This window comes from Mandrillus leucophaeus, unplaced genomic scaffold, assembly GCF_000951045.1.
Source record: "Mandrillus leucophaeus isolate KB7577 unplaced genomic scaffold, Mleu.le_1.0 Scaffold266, whole genome shotgun sequence".
Classification (NCBI taxonomy): domain Eukaryota; kingdom Metazoa; phylum Chordata; class Mammalia; order Primates; family Cercopithecidae; genus Mandrillus; species Mandrillus leucophaeus.
Window position 1 is genome coordinate 632,781 of NW_012102765.1, and position 17,752 is coordinate 650,532.

The 17,752-nt window shown below is 41.7% G+C and overlaps 1 protein-coding gene across 1 annotated transcript in view; it reads right to left on the reverse strand.

Moving 5' to 3' along the window:
- Positions 1-17,752, reverse strand: part of ACTR3B (ARP3 actin-related protein 3 homolog B (yeast)) — an 82,161-nt gene that overhangs the window by 42,897 nt on the left and 21,512 nt on the right. Inside the window, exons 3-5 of the mRNA XM_011984315.1 lie at positions 16,809-16,919; positions 3,985-4,080; positions 2,031-2,138 (exon numbers count right to left, since the gene is read on the reverse strand). Of these exons, the coding sequence (XP_011839705.1) occupies positions 2,031-2,138; positions 3,985-4,080; positions 16,809-16,880 (276 nt within the window). The 5' untranslated portion in view covers positions 16,881-16,919. The remainder of the gene's footprint in view (positions 1-2,030; positions 2,139-3,984; positions 4,081-16,808; positions 16,920-17,752) is intronic.

Sequence of the window (17,752 nt, forward strand, 5' to 3'; positions counted from 1 at the left end):
ACAAAATTAGCCAGGCGTGGTGGCGCATGCCTGTAATCCCAGCTACTCAGGAGGCTGAGGCAGGAGAATCTGGGAGGCAGAGGTTGCAGTGTGCCGGATCGTGCCATTGCACTCCAGCCTGGGCAACAAGAGTGAAACTCCATCTCCAAAAAAAAAAAGAAAAAGAGCTTAAAGACTACACAAATAAAGGCATAATACAAGTCTTTGGGTGGCTTTACAGGTAATTTTATTTCTTCAAATTTTTCTATTTTATCCAAATTTTCAATGACAATGTAATTTTTATAACGGGGGGAAAAACCGAACTAAGATACGATAAAAAATCTTTTCAAACAACTTTCTTGGTGGGCCTGGACATGCTGTGAAATGTATTTTCTTCCCTTTTCCTAAATCAGACATAAGAAATAGGCAGAGAACCAAAGGCGGTGCGGGCCAGGGGCCTAGGGGCCTCATCTTGGATCTCAGCAGCGCAGCTCTCTGAGTAAACAGCAGCCTGAGTTCTCAGTGAGGGCTCTGCACCCAGGGCACTAACTCTTCTCGAGATCCACGGACAGGAGTGCTGACACTGGCTTGAAGGAGGCTCAAGTCTAGAGCACACTTCACAGGGCAGGGCAGCCACCTCTCCTCCCCACGGGAAGGACCATGGCCAGGAGTACAAGGCACGGGTGCAGGAGGTTGGCCTTTTTCTCCCTGACTGTAGGCACATGGACCATGAAGCCTTTCCACTGCAGTGATTCCTAACCTTCAAGGAATTAAAGGCATTAGTATTAGTACATCATCCCATCACCTCTCAAAATGAAATGGTGACTATTTTTTCAATTAAATGGTTTTTGAAAATCCTAATTTGCATTTTAAAAGAGCTATGTGTGTATGTAAAAATAATACACATACACACACCCCCATATACATATGCAGAAACACATCTGTAACATAACAGAAGTAACTAGCAATGGTGGTTCCTGAGGAGGAGACCTCACAGGAGAAAAACCAGGATGAGTCTGACTTCCCTCTGAATACCTTCTTCAGACACTTCCGATACATTTTCCAAAAACATGAATTTAAGATAATTCCTTTAAACAGTCCATTGGACCAAAAGAAAAATTCAGAGATCTCTTGAGACCCAAATTAGGAATCACTTATCTAAAACCAAAAAGTGGTATTGCGGAGCCTTCTGCAAGCCAAAATGTACAATCTCCCATTCTTGGCTTTTAAATAACCTTTTTTTTTTTGAGACGGAGTTTCGCTCTTGTTGCCCAGGCTGGAGCGCAATGGCGCGATCTTGGCTCACTGCAACCTCCGCCTCCGAGGTTCAAGCAATTCTCCTGCCTCAGCCTTCCAGGTAGCTGGGTTTACAGGCATGTGCCACCACATTCGGCTAATTTTGTATTTTTAGTAGAGAGAGGGTTTCTCCATGTTGGTCAGGCAGGTCTCGAACTCTCGACCTCAGGTGATCTGTCTGCCTGGGCCTCCCAAAGTGCTGGGATTATAGGCATGAGCCACCATGCCCGGCCCTTAAATAAATTTTTAAAACAAGAAGCAATTTTTCCAAGCCTGAGCTGGTTGCAATTCACATCTTTTCACAGAACACAGATGTGCTCCTTCAAATGGCCATGCACTGCACCTACAAATTGAACATCCAAAATGATGTCTATCTCCCAACACGTCAGAATGATAACTCTGGAAAATATTCTTTTGATGTTACACCCATGGTGTAACAGAGGCTCTGTAGATCCAGAGACATCCTGGACATTCTCTGACATTCTGACTGTAGAAATATGCCACCATGAATTTAAAATTGCCAAAGCCACAATAATTGGCCATCTTTTTCATTCTTTCCCACATACTTGGGGAATTCAGTCAATTCCCTTATATAAGGTGGCAAAAAAATAAAAAACTTTTATTACCTTTTCTAAGTATAACTATCATCTGAAATGTATTTTCATTGCAGAAGGCTGTTTTTTTTTATTTGCATCCTTACCTCGAATCAGGTGTTAAGCCTACAGAGACATATATACATTAACCATTCTGCTTACCACTGGGATAACATGGGTGACTCCATCTCCGCTGTCAATGACTATCCCCGTTAACGTACGTTCGCCCACTTGTCGAGATGTCCAAGATGCCGCCAAGGCCAGCACTGCCTGGAGAAAAGACATGGAAACCACTCGCACATGGGAACTCTTTCTAAAGCATCTGTGGGCCTTTCCAGGTCCAATCAACAAACTCTCTTACTAAATATGTCTGAGTAACTCTTTCCTTTTCCTATCCATCCTCTGACCCCTGTCCCTCAAATTCCAATTCAGACTTGGACAACTAACACGAAAATGTTGAGACTTAAAACTATAGGAGTCAAGTTTTCGATAAAGAAACCTGGCTGAATGTGGTGGCTCATGCCTGTAATCCCAACACTTTGGGAGGCCAAGGTGGGCAGATCACTTGAGCCCAAGAGTTCAAGACCAGCTTGGGCAACATGGTGAAACCCCATCTCTACAAGTAACACAAAAATTAGCCAGGTGTGGTGGCACGCACCTGTACTCCCAGCTACTTGGGAGGCTGAGGTGTGAAGATCCCTTCAGCCCAGAAAGTTGCAGCTAGAGTGAGCCATAATTGCACCACTGCACTCCAGCCTGGACAACACAGTGAGACCTTGTCTCAAAAATGAAAGAGAAAAGAAAAGAAAAGAAAAGAAACCTAAAGTTTTGCAAAGAAAAGCCAGTGAAAAAGATATTTCATTATAGAATCGTAAGATTTTAATTTCTAATTCATTGGTTTCCAGTGTGGGGCCACAGATTGGCAATGAGGTCACTTGTGGAGTTGTTTAAAATACAGACTACTAGGCCTCACACCCAGGAATTCTAAACTGGAAGGTACAGGGTAATTTTTCAACCAAAGAAAATGTTGCCCCAAAGGGAACATCTGGCAATGTCTGGTACCATTTTCTTTGTTGGGGTGGGGAGGCTTGAGGTGGGGCTGCTGTCTTCTAGTGGACAGAGGCCAGGGATGCTGCTAAGTCCCCTGTAATGCACAGTGCAGCGCCCACAACACAGGACTACCCAGCCCAAAGTACTGAGGGTGGAAAACGCTGCTCAAAAATGAAGCCCAAAATCTGTACTTCTAAAAAACATTCTCCAGGTAAACTTGCTGCACAGACCACTTTGAGAATCACCAGTCTTATGTCTCCTAAAGTGTTTCCCTATCCCATGGAATACAAATAACTTAGCCAGGGGGAAGATCTGTAGTTAAATGAATTTGGAAGTGCTAGAATACATAGATTTCGACACAGGAATCCTCAGAGCCTAGACTGTGCTGACAGGCACTGTGAATCAGCCCGAGAAAGCTGCAGGATGCAGCACCGCCCAAATTCATCTTTCTATGGAACTCTTCCTCCTTCTCCTCCTTAGAAGTGACTAGTAGTAGCAGGAAACATTTGGGCAACACCCATCTCATTTATTCCCCAAAATTTCGGTCAATTCCCTTATATAAGGTGGCAGGCAAATAATGACCAAATGCGACCAAATGCAACCAAAAACCATCATACCCAGAACCGCAGCTCCAGAACAAGTTCTGCGAGCTCATGAAAACACAGGGCCCCTCAGAATCAAGTACACCGGGGCTCATAAGAGCCCAAAATCAGAAAGCGGAAACCTCTAAAGGTATTTATTTTGTTTTTCTGATCAAAGTAAGTCAGAGATGCCAAAAGAAGAGGCACGTCTACACCTGTATCTTGTCACTCAGATAAAAATGCATTAGACTTTAATGCATGTAAAAAGAGCCAGACGACGTCTATACCAAAAAATGGCATAAATATGAAAAGAAAAGTCACAGGACACGTTCCCTGTAGTCCTGAATGGCATGGGGGCGGGGCAGGGAGTGGAAAAAGGAAGGGTGCACAGTGCAGTCTTCCAGCGGAGAACCTTGGGAAATGCCATTGCTTCCACTATTAGACAGCTCACGTGCTTCAGGAATCACAAAAACAACTGCTTTTACCTGAACTGCAATGTAGAGTCCTGGTACGTTAAACGATTCAAACATAATTTCTGCAAGATACTCTCTGTTTTCCGGTGTATTGAGTGGAGGCTCTGTCTGTAAGAAAACATTCACTATATTTAGTATTTGCCCAAATTACATGTAAATACATCAGCACCATAAACAGGTTAACCAGAAAGTATGTTAGCAAGGACATTATACAACTCCCTGATTTTAGAGATAGAAGATGCCCAAAGTGTATTAAAGAAATCTGGCTGTGGGCCTTAAAAGCTTTAAGATGGCAGAGTAAAGACCTCTCTGAAGGCTTCTGTTCTTATTATCCACCCAAAATAAGAACGAGTTACAGAAAAAGAAACTCTGTCTTCAATAACATAACACCTAAACACCATGAAACTGAATATCCCAGAAGCAAGTTGCCAAGGGCTGTGAAAACACAACCAAGACGAGTGAGGACACCAAAGCCAAACCAGTGACTTCAGGTCTCAGCAAAGGAGAGCCAGAGGAGCAGCAAGCCCTTGCTCAGGACAGGCCCAGTGTGAGGAGCCATAGGGTGGCAGAGCAGGCAAGGTTAGGCCAAGCACCCTTACAGTCCAGTGGCAAGGGAAGAGCCCAGGGCAGAGCACAGCTTCCCCCTGACACTGCCCAGGACCTCCCCAGCCTACCCACACGCCATTAGTTCAGAAGAACTCTGCTCATTCAGAGACGAGTAAGGGGCACAAAGAAGCCAGCCAACAGTGATATAAAAACACTCAAAGAAAAAGAAAAGGGACAGAGAAAATAGGAAAAACAAATGGCAGACAAAAAAACGCCTATCTAGGGGCAGGTGGGTAGCTCACATCTATAATCCTAGCACTTTAGGAGGCTGAGGAGGGAGAATCATTTGAGTCCAGGAGTTTAAGACCAGCCTGGGCAAACTGGTCGAGACCCCACCTCTACGAAAAAATTTAAAAGTCAGCCAAGTGTGGTGGCACATGCCTGTGATCCCAGCTATTCGGGGGGCTGAGGTAGGACCACTTGAGCCTCAGAGGTGAAGGCTACAGTGAACCGAGATTGTGCCACTGCACTCCAACCTGGGTGACAGAGCAAGATCCTGTCTCCAAAAAGAAAGAAAAAAAAAAACGTATCTGGAAAAATATTAAAACAAAGCAGATAAAAATTCCCAAGAATTTCCAAAGACATTTCCAAGAATCCAAGTATCTATTTTAAAATAACCATCATCAAACAGGAGGAAATGACAGAAACAGAAACAGAAAAAGAATAAATAAACCTGATTTTTGTCATTCAACAATATACTATGAACATTTTTCCTTGTCAACAAACATGGGTCTACATCTCATATTTAAAACAGAAAAAATAAAAAGTCCCTGGACCTTTGGGCAAAACGTATACATTACCCTTTATTACGAATGAACTGTGCTTCCCACACCTCCAATTCATAGATTAAAGCCCTAACTCCCACTGTACTGTAGTTGGTAACAGGGCCTTTCAAGAGGTCATGGTTACCTGAGGTCATAGGGGTGGGGCCCTAATTTGACAGGACTGGAGGAAGGTCTTCTAAGAAGAGGAAGAGACACCAGAAATCAATCTCTCTCTCCTATTCTCTCCCCACTCTACACTCACACAGGGGAAAGGCCTGTGAGGACACAGCAGGCAAGGGGACCACATATAAGCCAGGAAGAGGGCCGCACCAGGAGCCAACCCCGACAGACCTCGATCTTGGACTTCTAACCTCCAGAACTGTGAGAAAATCACGAACTGTCTGCTGTTTAAGCCACCCAACCTGTGGTATAAACAAAATTACAGCAGCCGAGTAGACTAATACACCCCTATGACAGGGAAAGTACAGTCAGCCTCAGCCTTCAACACTGCTACATTTAACACTAGGACACATGCGGCCACACTTAAGAGTCTTCAAGGGAAGAAGGTACAACCCAAGAATTCTACATCTGGCCACAATGTCAGTCAAGTATGTTACAAAATCAAAATATCTAATATTTGAAACGACTGATATGCTAATTACCCTGATCTGATAGCCACACATTATATGTATCAAAACTTCACTCTGTACCCCATAAATATGCACAATTATTATGTGTCAATTAAAAAAATAAAACAATAAAATAAAATACTAAGGAGAAAAAATATATATCCTTAAACATGTAAGAACTTGGAAAATTTCATTCCCATGAGCCAAAATGTACGGATTCATGAACTATTAGAGGATAAACTTTATCCAACCAAGAAGAATGCAGAAAGTCCAGCAAAGACTTACAGTGAGCAATGAAGCCATTTAAGATGTAGGAATAAAGACTTTTCTTTGGACAGGCACAGTGGCTCATGCCTGTAATCCCAGCACTCTGGGAGGCCGAGGCGAGCGGATCACCTGAAGTCAAGAGTTTGAGACCAGCCTGGCCAACATGGTGAAACCCCATCTCTACTAAAAATACAAAAATTAGCCGGGCATGGTGGTGCACACCTGTAGTCCCAGTTACTTGGGAGGCCGAGGCAGGAGAATTGCTTGAACCTGGGAAGCAGAGGTTACAGTGAGCTGAGATTGCACCACTGAATTCCCGCCTAGGCAATGGAGTAAGACTCTGTCTCAAAAAAAAGACTTTTATTTTCTGGGAATTAAGAACAGAATGTAAATGTTATAAATTTTAACAGAAAAAATGGTATCAAGTTGAGCAGTGTACAAAGAAAGAAGGAGAGAGTGTAAAGACATTTGCCTCTTACAGTGAGATCAAAAGATATTATTTAAAACCGATAAAGAATCACAGGCATTAGTAAACATAAAGTTATAAATGTTAACATTGGAATAAGTTTAGTAACATCATTAATCAAAAGCAGGTGGTGGAGAGAAGGAAGGGGAGGCAAGAACATGTGGCAATACCAACCTGGTCACTGATTACAGCAGGAAGGAGATAGTTACCCCTAAACAAATACAGGGTAAATATATCAAATTATACTAAAATATGCAAAAATGAGTCCTTTTAATTATTACTAAGAACACACACCTAATACAAAGCAAAGAGAAAAATAAGTCTTCAGTTAATACTAATACACAAATAAAACACATTAAAAACATGAAGCATAACATTTTAAAAAATAGTTAAATTAAGACCAAACATATCTGTCACACAGTGGCATGCCACACCAGTCTGATTAAGAGATCTGAGGTCAAACTGACTGCGATCAAATCCCAGACTTCCACTTTACTAGGCTTGGTAAACTATTTCCTCTCTCTCCGAGTCTCCTCATGGGTAAAGTGGAGATAATTAGTACCCCTCTCAGAGAGTTGCAAAGATTAAAGGCAGTCTAAATAATGTGCTTCGAGCAGTATTGGACACACAGATGTGTTCAATGGCAGTGAGTTGCTATTACTAAAATTATCAGCAAATATAAATGGGAAATGCAACTACTAAAAATCTCTCAGTTAAAAACAAAACCAAAATCAAATTACATTCTGAGGTTAAGAGACCCAACTAAAACAAAGTAGCTTTGAAAGGTAAAAAGTCAACACTGTCTGTATCAGAAGATCAGAAACAACCTAAATACCCACCACTAAACACTTTGGAACAATTTTTAAAAATGAACTCTATGAAGAAACAATCTCTATGAGGAATTGCTAAATTAAAAAGAGAAAAGTGTCTTCATTCCATACACATTCTTAAATATCCTTCTGCTTCAACAATTTGTAATGAAAACTTTTTTTTTTTTTTTTTTTTTGAGACAGAGTCTCACTCTGTCACCCAGGCTCCAGTGCAGTAGCCCAATCTCGGATCTCTGGGAGACTCCACCTCCTAGAATTCAAGCAATTCTCCTGCCTCTGCCTCCGGAGTAGTTGGGATTACAGGCACACGCCGCCATACTCAGTTAAATTTTGTATTTTTAGTAGAGACAGGGTTTCATCATGTTGGCCAGGCTGGTCTCAAACTCCTGACCTCAAGTGATCCACCCACTTCAGTCTCCCAAAGTAGTAGGATTACAGGCATAAGCCACCACGCCAGGCCAAAAACTATTTTTAAAAAACAAAGTGTGGTAGCCAGGTGTGTGCCTGTAGTCCCAGCTACTCAGGAGACTGAGGTGGGAGGATCACTCCCGCCCAGGAGTTTGAGGCTGTAGTGGCTGTATGACTGCACCTGTGAATAGCCACTGCACTCTAGCTTGGACAACACAGAGACTTCCTCTCAGAAAAAAAAAAAAAAAAAAAAAAATGAAACAGGCTGAGCACTGCGGCTCACACCTGTAATACCAGCACTTTGAGAGGCAGAGGCAGGTGGATCACCTGAGATCAGGAGTTCAAGACCAGTCCGGCCAACATGGAGAAACCCCATCTCTGCTAAAAATACAAAAATTAGCTGGGCGTGGTGGTACATGCCTGTAATCCCAGCCACTCGGGTGGCAGAGGCAGGAGAATTGCTTAAACCCAGGAGGCAGAGGTTGCAGTGAGCTGAGATGGTGCCACTGTACTCCAGCCTGGGCAACAAGAGTTAATTCCATCTCAAAAACAAAAAACAAGGTGGGGGAAGAAGGGAAATATGGGGAATTGTTCAATGAGCACAGAGTTTCAGTTTTGCAAGACAGAAAAGTTCTAGAATCTCTTATGCAACAGTGTGAATATAGTTAACATTACAGAATTGTACACTTAAAAATGGCTAAGAGGGTACAAATAGTATTAGTTTTTTTTACAATTTAAACCAAAAAAAAAAAAAAGTTTAATTCAAAATCCAAGGTGTACAACAGTATGCATACTGTGTTACCATTTGTGTAAAATAAAACTGTGTACTAGCCAGGTGCAGTGGCTCACACCTGTAATCCCAACACTTCAGGAGGCTGAGGCGGGTGGATCACGAGGTCAGGAGTTCAGACCAGCCTGACCAACATAGTGAAACTCCGTCTCTACTAAAAATACAAAAATTAGCCAGGCGTGATGGCATGTACCTGCAGTCCTAGCTACTCAGGAGGCTTGAGGCAGAGGAACTGCTTGAACCCGGGAGGCAAAGGTTGCGATGAGCTGAGATCGTGCCACTGCACTCCAGCCTGGGCTACAGAGTGAGACTCCATCTCAAAAAAAAAAAAAAAAGTGTGTGCTAACCCATATGCCTACATACAATCACCCCTGAAATATGAACAATCAGCTGGCTAAGAACTGGTAAGGGCAGCTTCCTCTAGGCAGGAAAGAGGCCAGGGGGGCACGCTCCCTAGAAATCTTCCAGCGCCTTTTCAATTCTGCACTGTGTGTGCATCACTTCTTCAAACAACAAGCAAGCAAATCTACCTACCAACTAGCCTGGCACTTTAAACTCTGGCACAACAGCTGGTGCAAAGTTCAAACATGCTGCCTCAAGTAAGTTTTAGTCACTGTAATTAGAATCCATCAATTCCTGGATGGGAGAGAGGAAGCCATCTCAAAATGTGGAAGAGAGAATAATGGAGTCATACTCAAACACAGGCTGCAAATAGGGAATCTAAAAAACACTCCACGACATGTTATTTATTTCAATGTGCCTACTCGGGGCTGAGGAGATTACATTTGCTAATAGCAGTGAAGTGCCCAGAACACAGTTAATAGCATAAATGTTAGTGATTAATACTTTAAATTTCCTTCATTTAAAGCACATGAGTAAGAGCTGCAGATTCCAACAGTAGTGTGTACAATCGCTCTCTTAAGGCACTTCCTATCAATCTGAAAAATGGGCCTAATAACATTACCTATCGCAGAGGGTTGTTGGTGGCATTAGAAAATGAGTTAATACTTGTGAACATTTAGAATGGGGCTGGGCACATAGAAGCACTCAATAAACAGCCATAATAGCCAATATTGTATCTCATTCCAGAAGAAATAACATATTAACTAAAGAAACCTATAAAGTTGTTTCTCATCTTGAATAGGAACCCAAGCATAATTATAAGTGAAATAAACAAACATTTAAACTGAGTAGAGGGGAGAGGTATCAGCAGAGAAACGGTAAGAAGGTATGAAGATGTCTGAGAACAGATGGGAAGGTTTCTTGCCTCCCAGCATAGAGCTGCGTATTAAACCTGAAGCAAAAACAGACCTGTAAGAAGACATCACCAACAAGAATCAGATTACCCCTAGCTCCCTGCATGCTCTCTGGGTCTAAGTTCAGTGTGAAATGATGATCCAAATAAATCCCAGATGGATGAAGATTAAATACAAACATCAAAGGAAAATGAGTTTTACCACATACAAATTTAAAGTTATGGATGTCCAAATGAAATAACCAAAAGAGAAAGGCAAAAAATTAACTGAGTAAAACTAACCTGCTGCAAATATAACAACAAAAGAAGCTTGCTATCCTAATTACATGAGAGCTTCCAGAGAATAAGCAGAATGTGGTATCTATGTACGATGGAATATTATTCAGCCTTAAAAAGAAAGGAAATCCTGGTGCATGCTTCAACATGGATGAAGCTTGAAGACGCTAGCTAAGTGAAATAAGCTGATCATAAAAGGATAAATACTATATGATTCCATTTATATGAGGGCCCTAGAGTCATCAAATGTATAGAGACAGAAAGCAAAATGGGCATTCCAGGGGCAGGTAAAGGAGTAAAGAGAATTTGTGTTCAATGGGGACAGAGTTTTAGTTTGGGGAGCTGAAAAGCCTTCTGGAGACAGACGGTGGCAATGGTTTGTGAATGTGCCTAATGCCACCAAGCTGTACATTCAAAAATGGTTCAAATGGTAAATTCTGTTATGTGTATTTTAGAATAAAAACATGTTAAGTAAAAACAAAGTTCATAGAAATCACAGCAACAAGAAAAGCAATAAAAATGATACATAAAAGAGCACAGGGCATGAATGGATAGCTCACAAAAGAGGAAATACAACTAATATGTGGAAAAAATTTATAAGGTCAAAGTGATCAAAAATGCAAATTTAAAGCATATGGTAAATTTTAATCCATTAATCAAAAATATTAATGCTGACAAGAGTACAAAGAAAGCAAACCTCTTGTACAGTGCTGATGACAGTCCAAAATAGCACACTGTGCAGAGACTGATAAAATTATTAACACTGCTGAACTCCATAATCAAACACTGCTAGTTCTTTTTAAACAAAAAATACTCAAAATATAGGAAAAACTGTATGCACAAAGATTACATTATTTCTTATAAAACCGAGAAAATGACTAAAAATAGTGGAGCTGCTGCACAGGAAATACCTACTAGACAGCTAATCATATAGCTATTAAAATAAGGGTTATGAAAACTAAGAAAATGAGTACAATATTGAGTGTAAAATCATTTTTAAATGGGTAAAAAGATGAAATGAAAATATACTAAATGTCAACAGTACCTATGTTAATGTGATAAGACTATAAAAAGTCCCATAGATATCTTCCAAATTTTCTCTATCATACTTACAATTCTACTATAATGGAGGGGAAATCATCTCTACATCAAGTGTTAAACTCTGAGTTAGGGCCATGGGGCAAGATCACACAAACTCCTAATATAACTTCCTAATTTCCTAATGTACTTTATCTACAGACAGAGAAACTTACGGCAGCAAGATGGCAACGCCAAGCAGGAGACGCAGCACATCTTGCCACAGCTTTCTCCTGGCCAGCGGCTCCCTAACATGGGTGACACTCTCCAGATAGGTAAAATCCAGTCAGAGTTGTGAAAGCAGCTGAATCTTTCCTTTGCTACTGTCTTCATGCCTGTGAGTGACACCACTACGGCACGCATTGTGAGTTACACTTACTGACACTGCAAGTTTGTGACGGACAGACCACTGATCTATGATGGGAAACGGCAACAGGCCCAGACAAAAGCATTTCCCAGACGTCCTTGTGGACAGGGATGACTAAGTGAGTAAGTTCTGGCCAGTAAGACACAAAAGCTGGAATATGGTTGCCAAGAAAGCTCCTTACAAAGCTGAGTAGACTTGCCTCCTGCTCTTAACACCCTCTTCCTTCGTGCAACACAGAGGCGACAGTTGGAGCTGCAGTAATCAACTTGTGATCATGAGGCATCCTTAGAATGAAAGCCATATATTCGAGACACTAGAGTACAGAGATCCTTAGCAACACCAGAGAGCTGCCGTATCAGCACTGGACTCTGCTACAAATTTATTTAAGAAAAATAAAACTGTAACTTTTTTAAACTACTGCTTTTATACTTCTATTACTTGCTGCCAAAAACAGTTCACCATCTTTGAAGAATTAAAATCTATGTACTTCCATTTAAGGGAACATTTACAATATAACGACGTTCTCCTGGTTCTTGAGTCAAAATCGACATTATTCAGGCCATGTCCTTATAGATTCTGAGGACCACAATCACAAACCCTCCATCTTCCTTAATCTCCCATTTCATCTCTATCCACCATTATTGATGTTGTAATTATTCCTTTAGGAGACAAATGTAATTAAAATTTTCTCAAACTATTATTTATAACAAGATCTAAATAGGAGATGTCCAGTTTTTCTGGAGGATTTCCTCTCTTTAAGACTAGTCAAGTGCAACAGTGAGAAGAAGAGAAAGAGAATAATCTGGTTTTTTTAAATATAGAAGCATATGATCAAAGCATCAATGAATGCAAGCTACATAAACATTTTTATACATAACAATGGTAAAATTATCACCTGGTATTGACTTAAAAATGAATAATGACTATCATAAAACCTACCCATATTTCTGGATAAAGACAGAAAATTGAACACATGTATCTAATATTACTCCACCTTCATGCCCCTCTAAAACTACAGTAAAGAAACATTTTTTAAAATACAAATCCTCAAGGAAGAGAGAATAGGAGAGGAGGCGACCATATACTGGAAGCTGGAAAGTACGTGCAGGAGGTGGCTTAGCAAATCCAAGAAAGCTGACCTCTACACTGGCTAGGTCTACACTGGCTAGGTCTACACTGGTTAGTGAAGTGCACAAGGCAGGTCTAACCATTCTCAAGAATTCAGAAAGGAAACTAGAGTAAGTCAGGACATAACGCAATTGTGATTCAGATGTAGGGTACTGCCATGGCTAACATTTTTTAATTTCACCAGGTTCATGAAGAAAATGATTTCACAGAGCACTAACTTTACCTAGAGATCTCAAAATGATCATATATTCGTACATTCATCTCTAAAATACCAAGGATGGTATGTTTTATCTTTAGTAATCAGAGTTAATTTTCCATCAACAATCAACACGTGAACGCTACTGACTCCTACATCAACACCTGCAGCTTGGAGCTGGCTGTTCCTCGGCTTCTTTACCTGTGCAGCCCAGTTAGACCCTTAGACCTCAGCATGTACAAAACCAAACTCTCCTTCTTCCTCCTCCCTCCCTCAAGTGAGTTTCTTCTCATGTTTCCCATCTTAACCAATCACATTATCATCCATGCACTGCCCCATCTCAAAATCTGAGTCAGCCTAGATTTCTCTTAACTGCTACCAATTCTCATCACTAAGACCCACCAAGTCTACCTCCTGTTTATCTCTGCTAACTATATATAACTTACCCCAACCAACTGTACATGCTCCAAAAACACAACAGCATACAAAAGCTAGTGAGGGTACAAGCCAGAACAATGAGGCCAAATATGAGAGCAGGTGAAATAACTACATGAGTAATACGATGTCTGCCCCGGGCTCCTTAATGAGTACTGGCTCTGGGAGTCCAACTGCTCTCAGGTGGTCTCAGCTTCAACGTACTGGGACTGGGAGCAAAGTGCTGGACTGAGGGCAACCTAATGAACCATATGTGCTTCCACACACCACACTGTCCTCCTAAATGTAAGTCAACCACCCCAGCTGGTGCAGAAGAAAGTTCCTCTATGCTGAGGGAAAATCCATTTTCTCTCCACTGACTCAGAGCTGTATAAACGGGCCCTTCCTGAGGGATTTTCATGGGTGGTTTCGACTATACATATCCCCTTACATAATTTTAAGAACCTCGCAAATGACAGAACTCCCCTCCACCCACTCCTGCCATTCTCACCGTACGCCCTCCTCACAGGCACCTGTTACCTCACATGGGGTCATCTTCTAGACTCTGTGTGCCAGAGGTGCCTGCCCATAAAGTCTCCCTAAAACACAAAACCGGCCTCGCGGCTCACTGTCTACATCGCACAAAGGTTGCCTGACCTCCTCTCTTCACACTCCCCTGCTCTAATCACCCTAACCCAGTCAGGTCCTCAGAGTCACCACGCCCTCTCACTGCTGGTCGTCTGCATGTGCTGCTTGTTTGCTCTTGCAGGATTTATATTCAAAAAGTTTGAAAATCCCTTCTGAAGTTCTAATCCAATTTCCACTCAGGAGCACTGCATCTCTTTGACATCTCTGAGTGTGTTCTGAGCTTTGGGCAATGCAGTATTGGGGAAGAGCGGAGTTCCCAGGTGCCGTGTGCTCAGTCCGCATAACCAGTGTAAGCTGTCTCTGCACCTCCTTGAAAACAGCCAGTGGCAAGGAGGTCATTCTCTCTGCATGTTCAGATGACTGGGCAAGGCTGTTAGAAAGGATAATTCTGTGAGCTCCTGGGGGTCCATCATTTGGGCCTCTTAGACTCTCTTAATGTCTTCAATTCACTTTGATGGCTTGGCCTTAAATCTTTCCACCTGGTTCACTCCCCTTTATTCCATCAACACACGGTTAAGGACATATACCTGAAGGAAATTTACCATTCTCACCACTTCCTCAACCACGACATGCAACAAAATGACTTGCAGAATTCAAAGCACAACACATGTAATACAGTATTTTCTTATCTTTTTAATAATAAACTTGATTGTTTTTGAACATTCATTGCAGGTACCCATTTTTAGCAAATGGCCTTTTCTATGTTCACACCAAACCTCTCCAATTCCATCCTGGCAAGTGGTTATGTTTTACTATCTCATATATGCCAGCTAAATCACAAAAAGAATCCCCTTTAATAAAAATTCTTGTGAGCTGTGTGGTGGTCCGTATTTGCTCCACATGCCTGAGATTAGATGTCCCTCTAAGTAAAGCAAGAACTCCTGGCACGGGAAGCTGAAGTAGACAGAAGGAAGCAGCTGGGCTCCGTGCCTGCTCCTAAAACCCTATCCAACAGGTAGTTGATGTGATATGCTAGAGAAGGAAAAATGCCAAATCTGACAGGTGGGAATCTGTGATTTGTTTTGGCTGTAAAGACAAAGCCACTCACACACAGTCAGTTTATTGGCTCCATTTGTTCCACATAAACCACTGTGGGCCGGGCATGGTGGCTCATGCCTATAATCTCAACACTTTGTGAGGCTAAGGTGGGAGAATCACTTAAGCCTGGGAGTTTGAGGCCAGCCTGGACAACATAGCGAGACCCCGTCTCCACAAAAAATGTTTAAAAATTAGCCAGGCTAGTGGTTTCTACCTGTGGTCCCAGCTACTCAGCAGGTTGAAGCAGGAGGATCAACTGAGCCCAGGGTCTGAGGCTGCAGTGACTGGATAGGATTGTGCCACAGAACTCCAGCCTGGACAACAGAGCAAGATCCCATTTCTAGAAAAATAAAATACAAAGCAAAACAGCAAAATAAAATAAAACTACTGTGGATGTACAGAGAAAACAGAGTGGCCTGTGAAACGCAGCAGCCATACTTGGCAATTTCAGTTGTGAAGACACAGCCAGGGAGAAAAGATCAAAGACCAGCTTTAATATACATTAAATATATATATTCGTTATAGAGTTATTCCATATTTAATAGTTATTCCATTAACTATTAGCCTTATAGTTAAAATATTTCTTATACCAGATAATTCTTAAAAACACTTCATATTCTAATGTTAGAAACAATTTTATAATTGGATCTGGGACCATTTGACAATGCACTTGCATGAAAAAAAATCCAAACCTAAACTATGTAGATTTAATATGCAGCTGACGTCACATGAAACTGCCCTCTATAAAGCAAGCATTCTGTACATGCAATTAATTTTAACTTGAAAAGAGCATCTCACAGAAGAAAACATGTAATGCTGAGTAGAACCACTAGAGAACCAGGAGATATTTCTTCTCATTTATCTGTGATGTTTCATTTCATCTGAATGAAATCAATTAAGTATCATAATTAGGGCCCATAACTCAGTTCAGTTATATTTTACAGTAACATTTGAACCCTAGAAAAAAATAACATCTTGACCTGGTTTCCTCTGCTATAAGTGGCAATAATTACAATCATCTTGCTATGTCTCAGGAAAACTAAAGCAGGTAGTTGGTTTATCCAAATCCATTCCTCCTTCTATTGTCCTTGCTTTTGGAGGCCTGTTTAGTTACTTACCCTCCTCCAGGGTCCAGAACATCAGACAGGTGCTCCTGGTCCCCGCCCCAAGGAGAAAGTCTTCATGAATCTAAACCAGTCACAGTAAATCCATTCCTACTGCTCTAACCAGGTTAGGCATAGGCAGATGGGGCAAATCTGCTGGGAAGGTTTCTGGGAAAGGGTCTCTAAATTCTTAAAAAGTGAAAGGAAAATCTTCTATCTCTGTATGGAAATGTCCAAAGAGGTGATCTGGGAATTTGGCAGCCACCCTGGGACCCAAAGGGAACAAACAGAAGAGCTCAAGCTGTGCCCTAGGTTGCATGTGCAATGCCATCACTGAGCTGCTAAAACAACGCCCCAGAGCTGCCTCACTTGGGCTTCCTGTTTGGTGAGCTAACAAGCCCCTTTTGTTCTGAACATTTTTATTGAGCTTTCCAGTATTTTCAAAAAAGCAGCCTGATTCATGCACATATCTTTAGAAGAAATTTAAAACACCCTAGAAAAGAATATCTTCAGTTTCAAATCTAAGCAATTTGGAACTTACAGGAATATATTCCTCTTAGTTCCAGTTACTCACCATTAAAAAATAATGGTCCTCAGGTTCAGCTCGAAGATATTTAAAAACCACTTGCTCCATGAACCTTTCCATAAGATCCCAGTCTTCAATGATTCCATGTCGTATTGGCCACTGGAGGAAGAGAAACCAGAGTTGTCAAGCCTCAGTTCATGACAATAAGAGCAGCAGTTTAACAGTGGCACAGAAGAAACTGTGTTATTACAGAATAAAGGTCTCCTTCTCATTGCAGTTTTTAATTCTTGTAAAGAAACAACAGCATTTGAAAAAAAAAGATTAAGTTATATTATTGTTCATATTCTCCTCCACTCATTTCTACAAACAAAGAATCACCTTAACAATGACAGGGAGACAGGCCAGGCACAGTGGCTCACGCCTCTAATCCAACACTTCGGGAGGCCAAGGCAGGAGGCTCACTCGAGCCCAGGAGTTCGAGACCAGCCTGGGCAACATAGCAAGACAGTCTCTACAAAAAATTTAAAAAATCAGCTAGGCATGGTGATGCGTGCCTGTAGTCCCATCTACTTGAGAAGTTGAGGAGAAAGGATTGCTTGAGCTCAGGAGGTCGACGCTGCAGTGAGCCAAAATGGCATCAGAGCACTCCAGTCTGGGTGACAGAGTAAGACCTATCTCTAAAACAACAACAACAACAACAAAAAAACAATGAGGAACAGATAGAATACTGCAGCTAATTATCATACAACTGGATCTGGAGCTTTAAAAAAAAAAGTCTGCTTAGGCTGGGCGCGGTGGCTCAAGCCTGTAATCCCAGCACTTTGGGAGGTTGAGACGGGTGGATCACGAGGTCAGGAGATCGAGACCATCCTGGCTAACACAGTGAAACCCCATCTCTACTAAAAAAAATACAAAAAACTAGCTGGGCGAGGTGGCGGCGCCTGTAGTCCCAGCTACTTGGGAGGCTGAGGCAGGAGAATGGCGTAAACCCG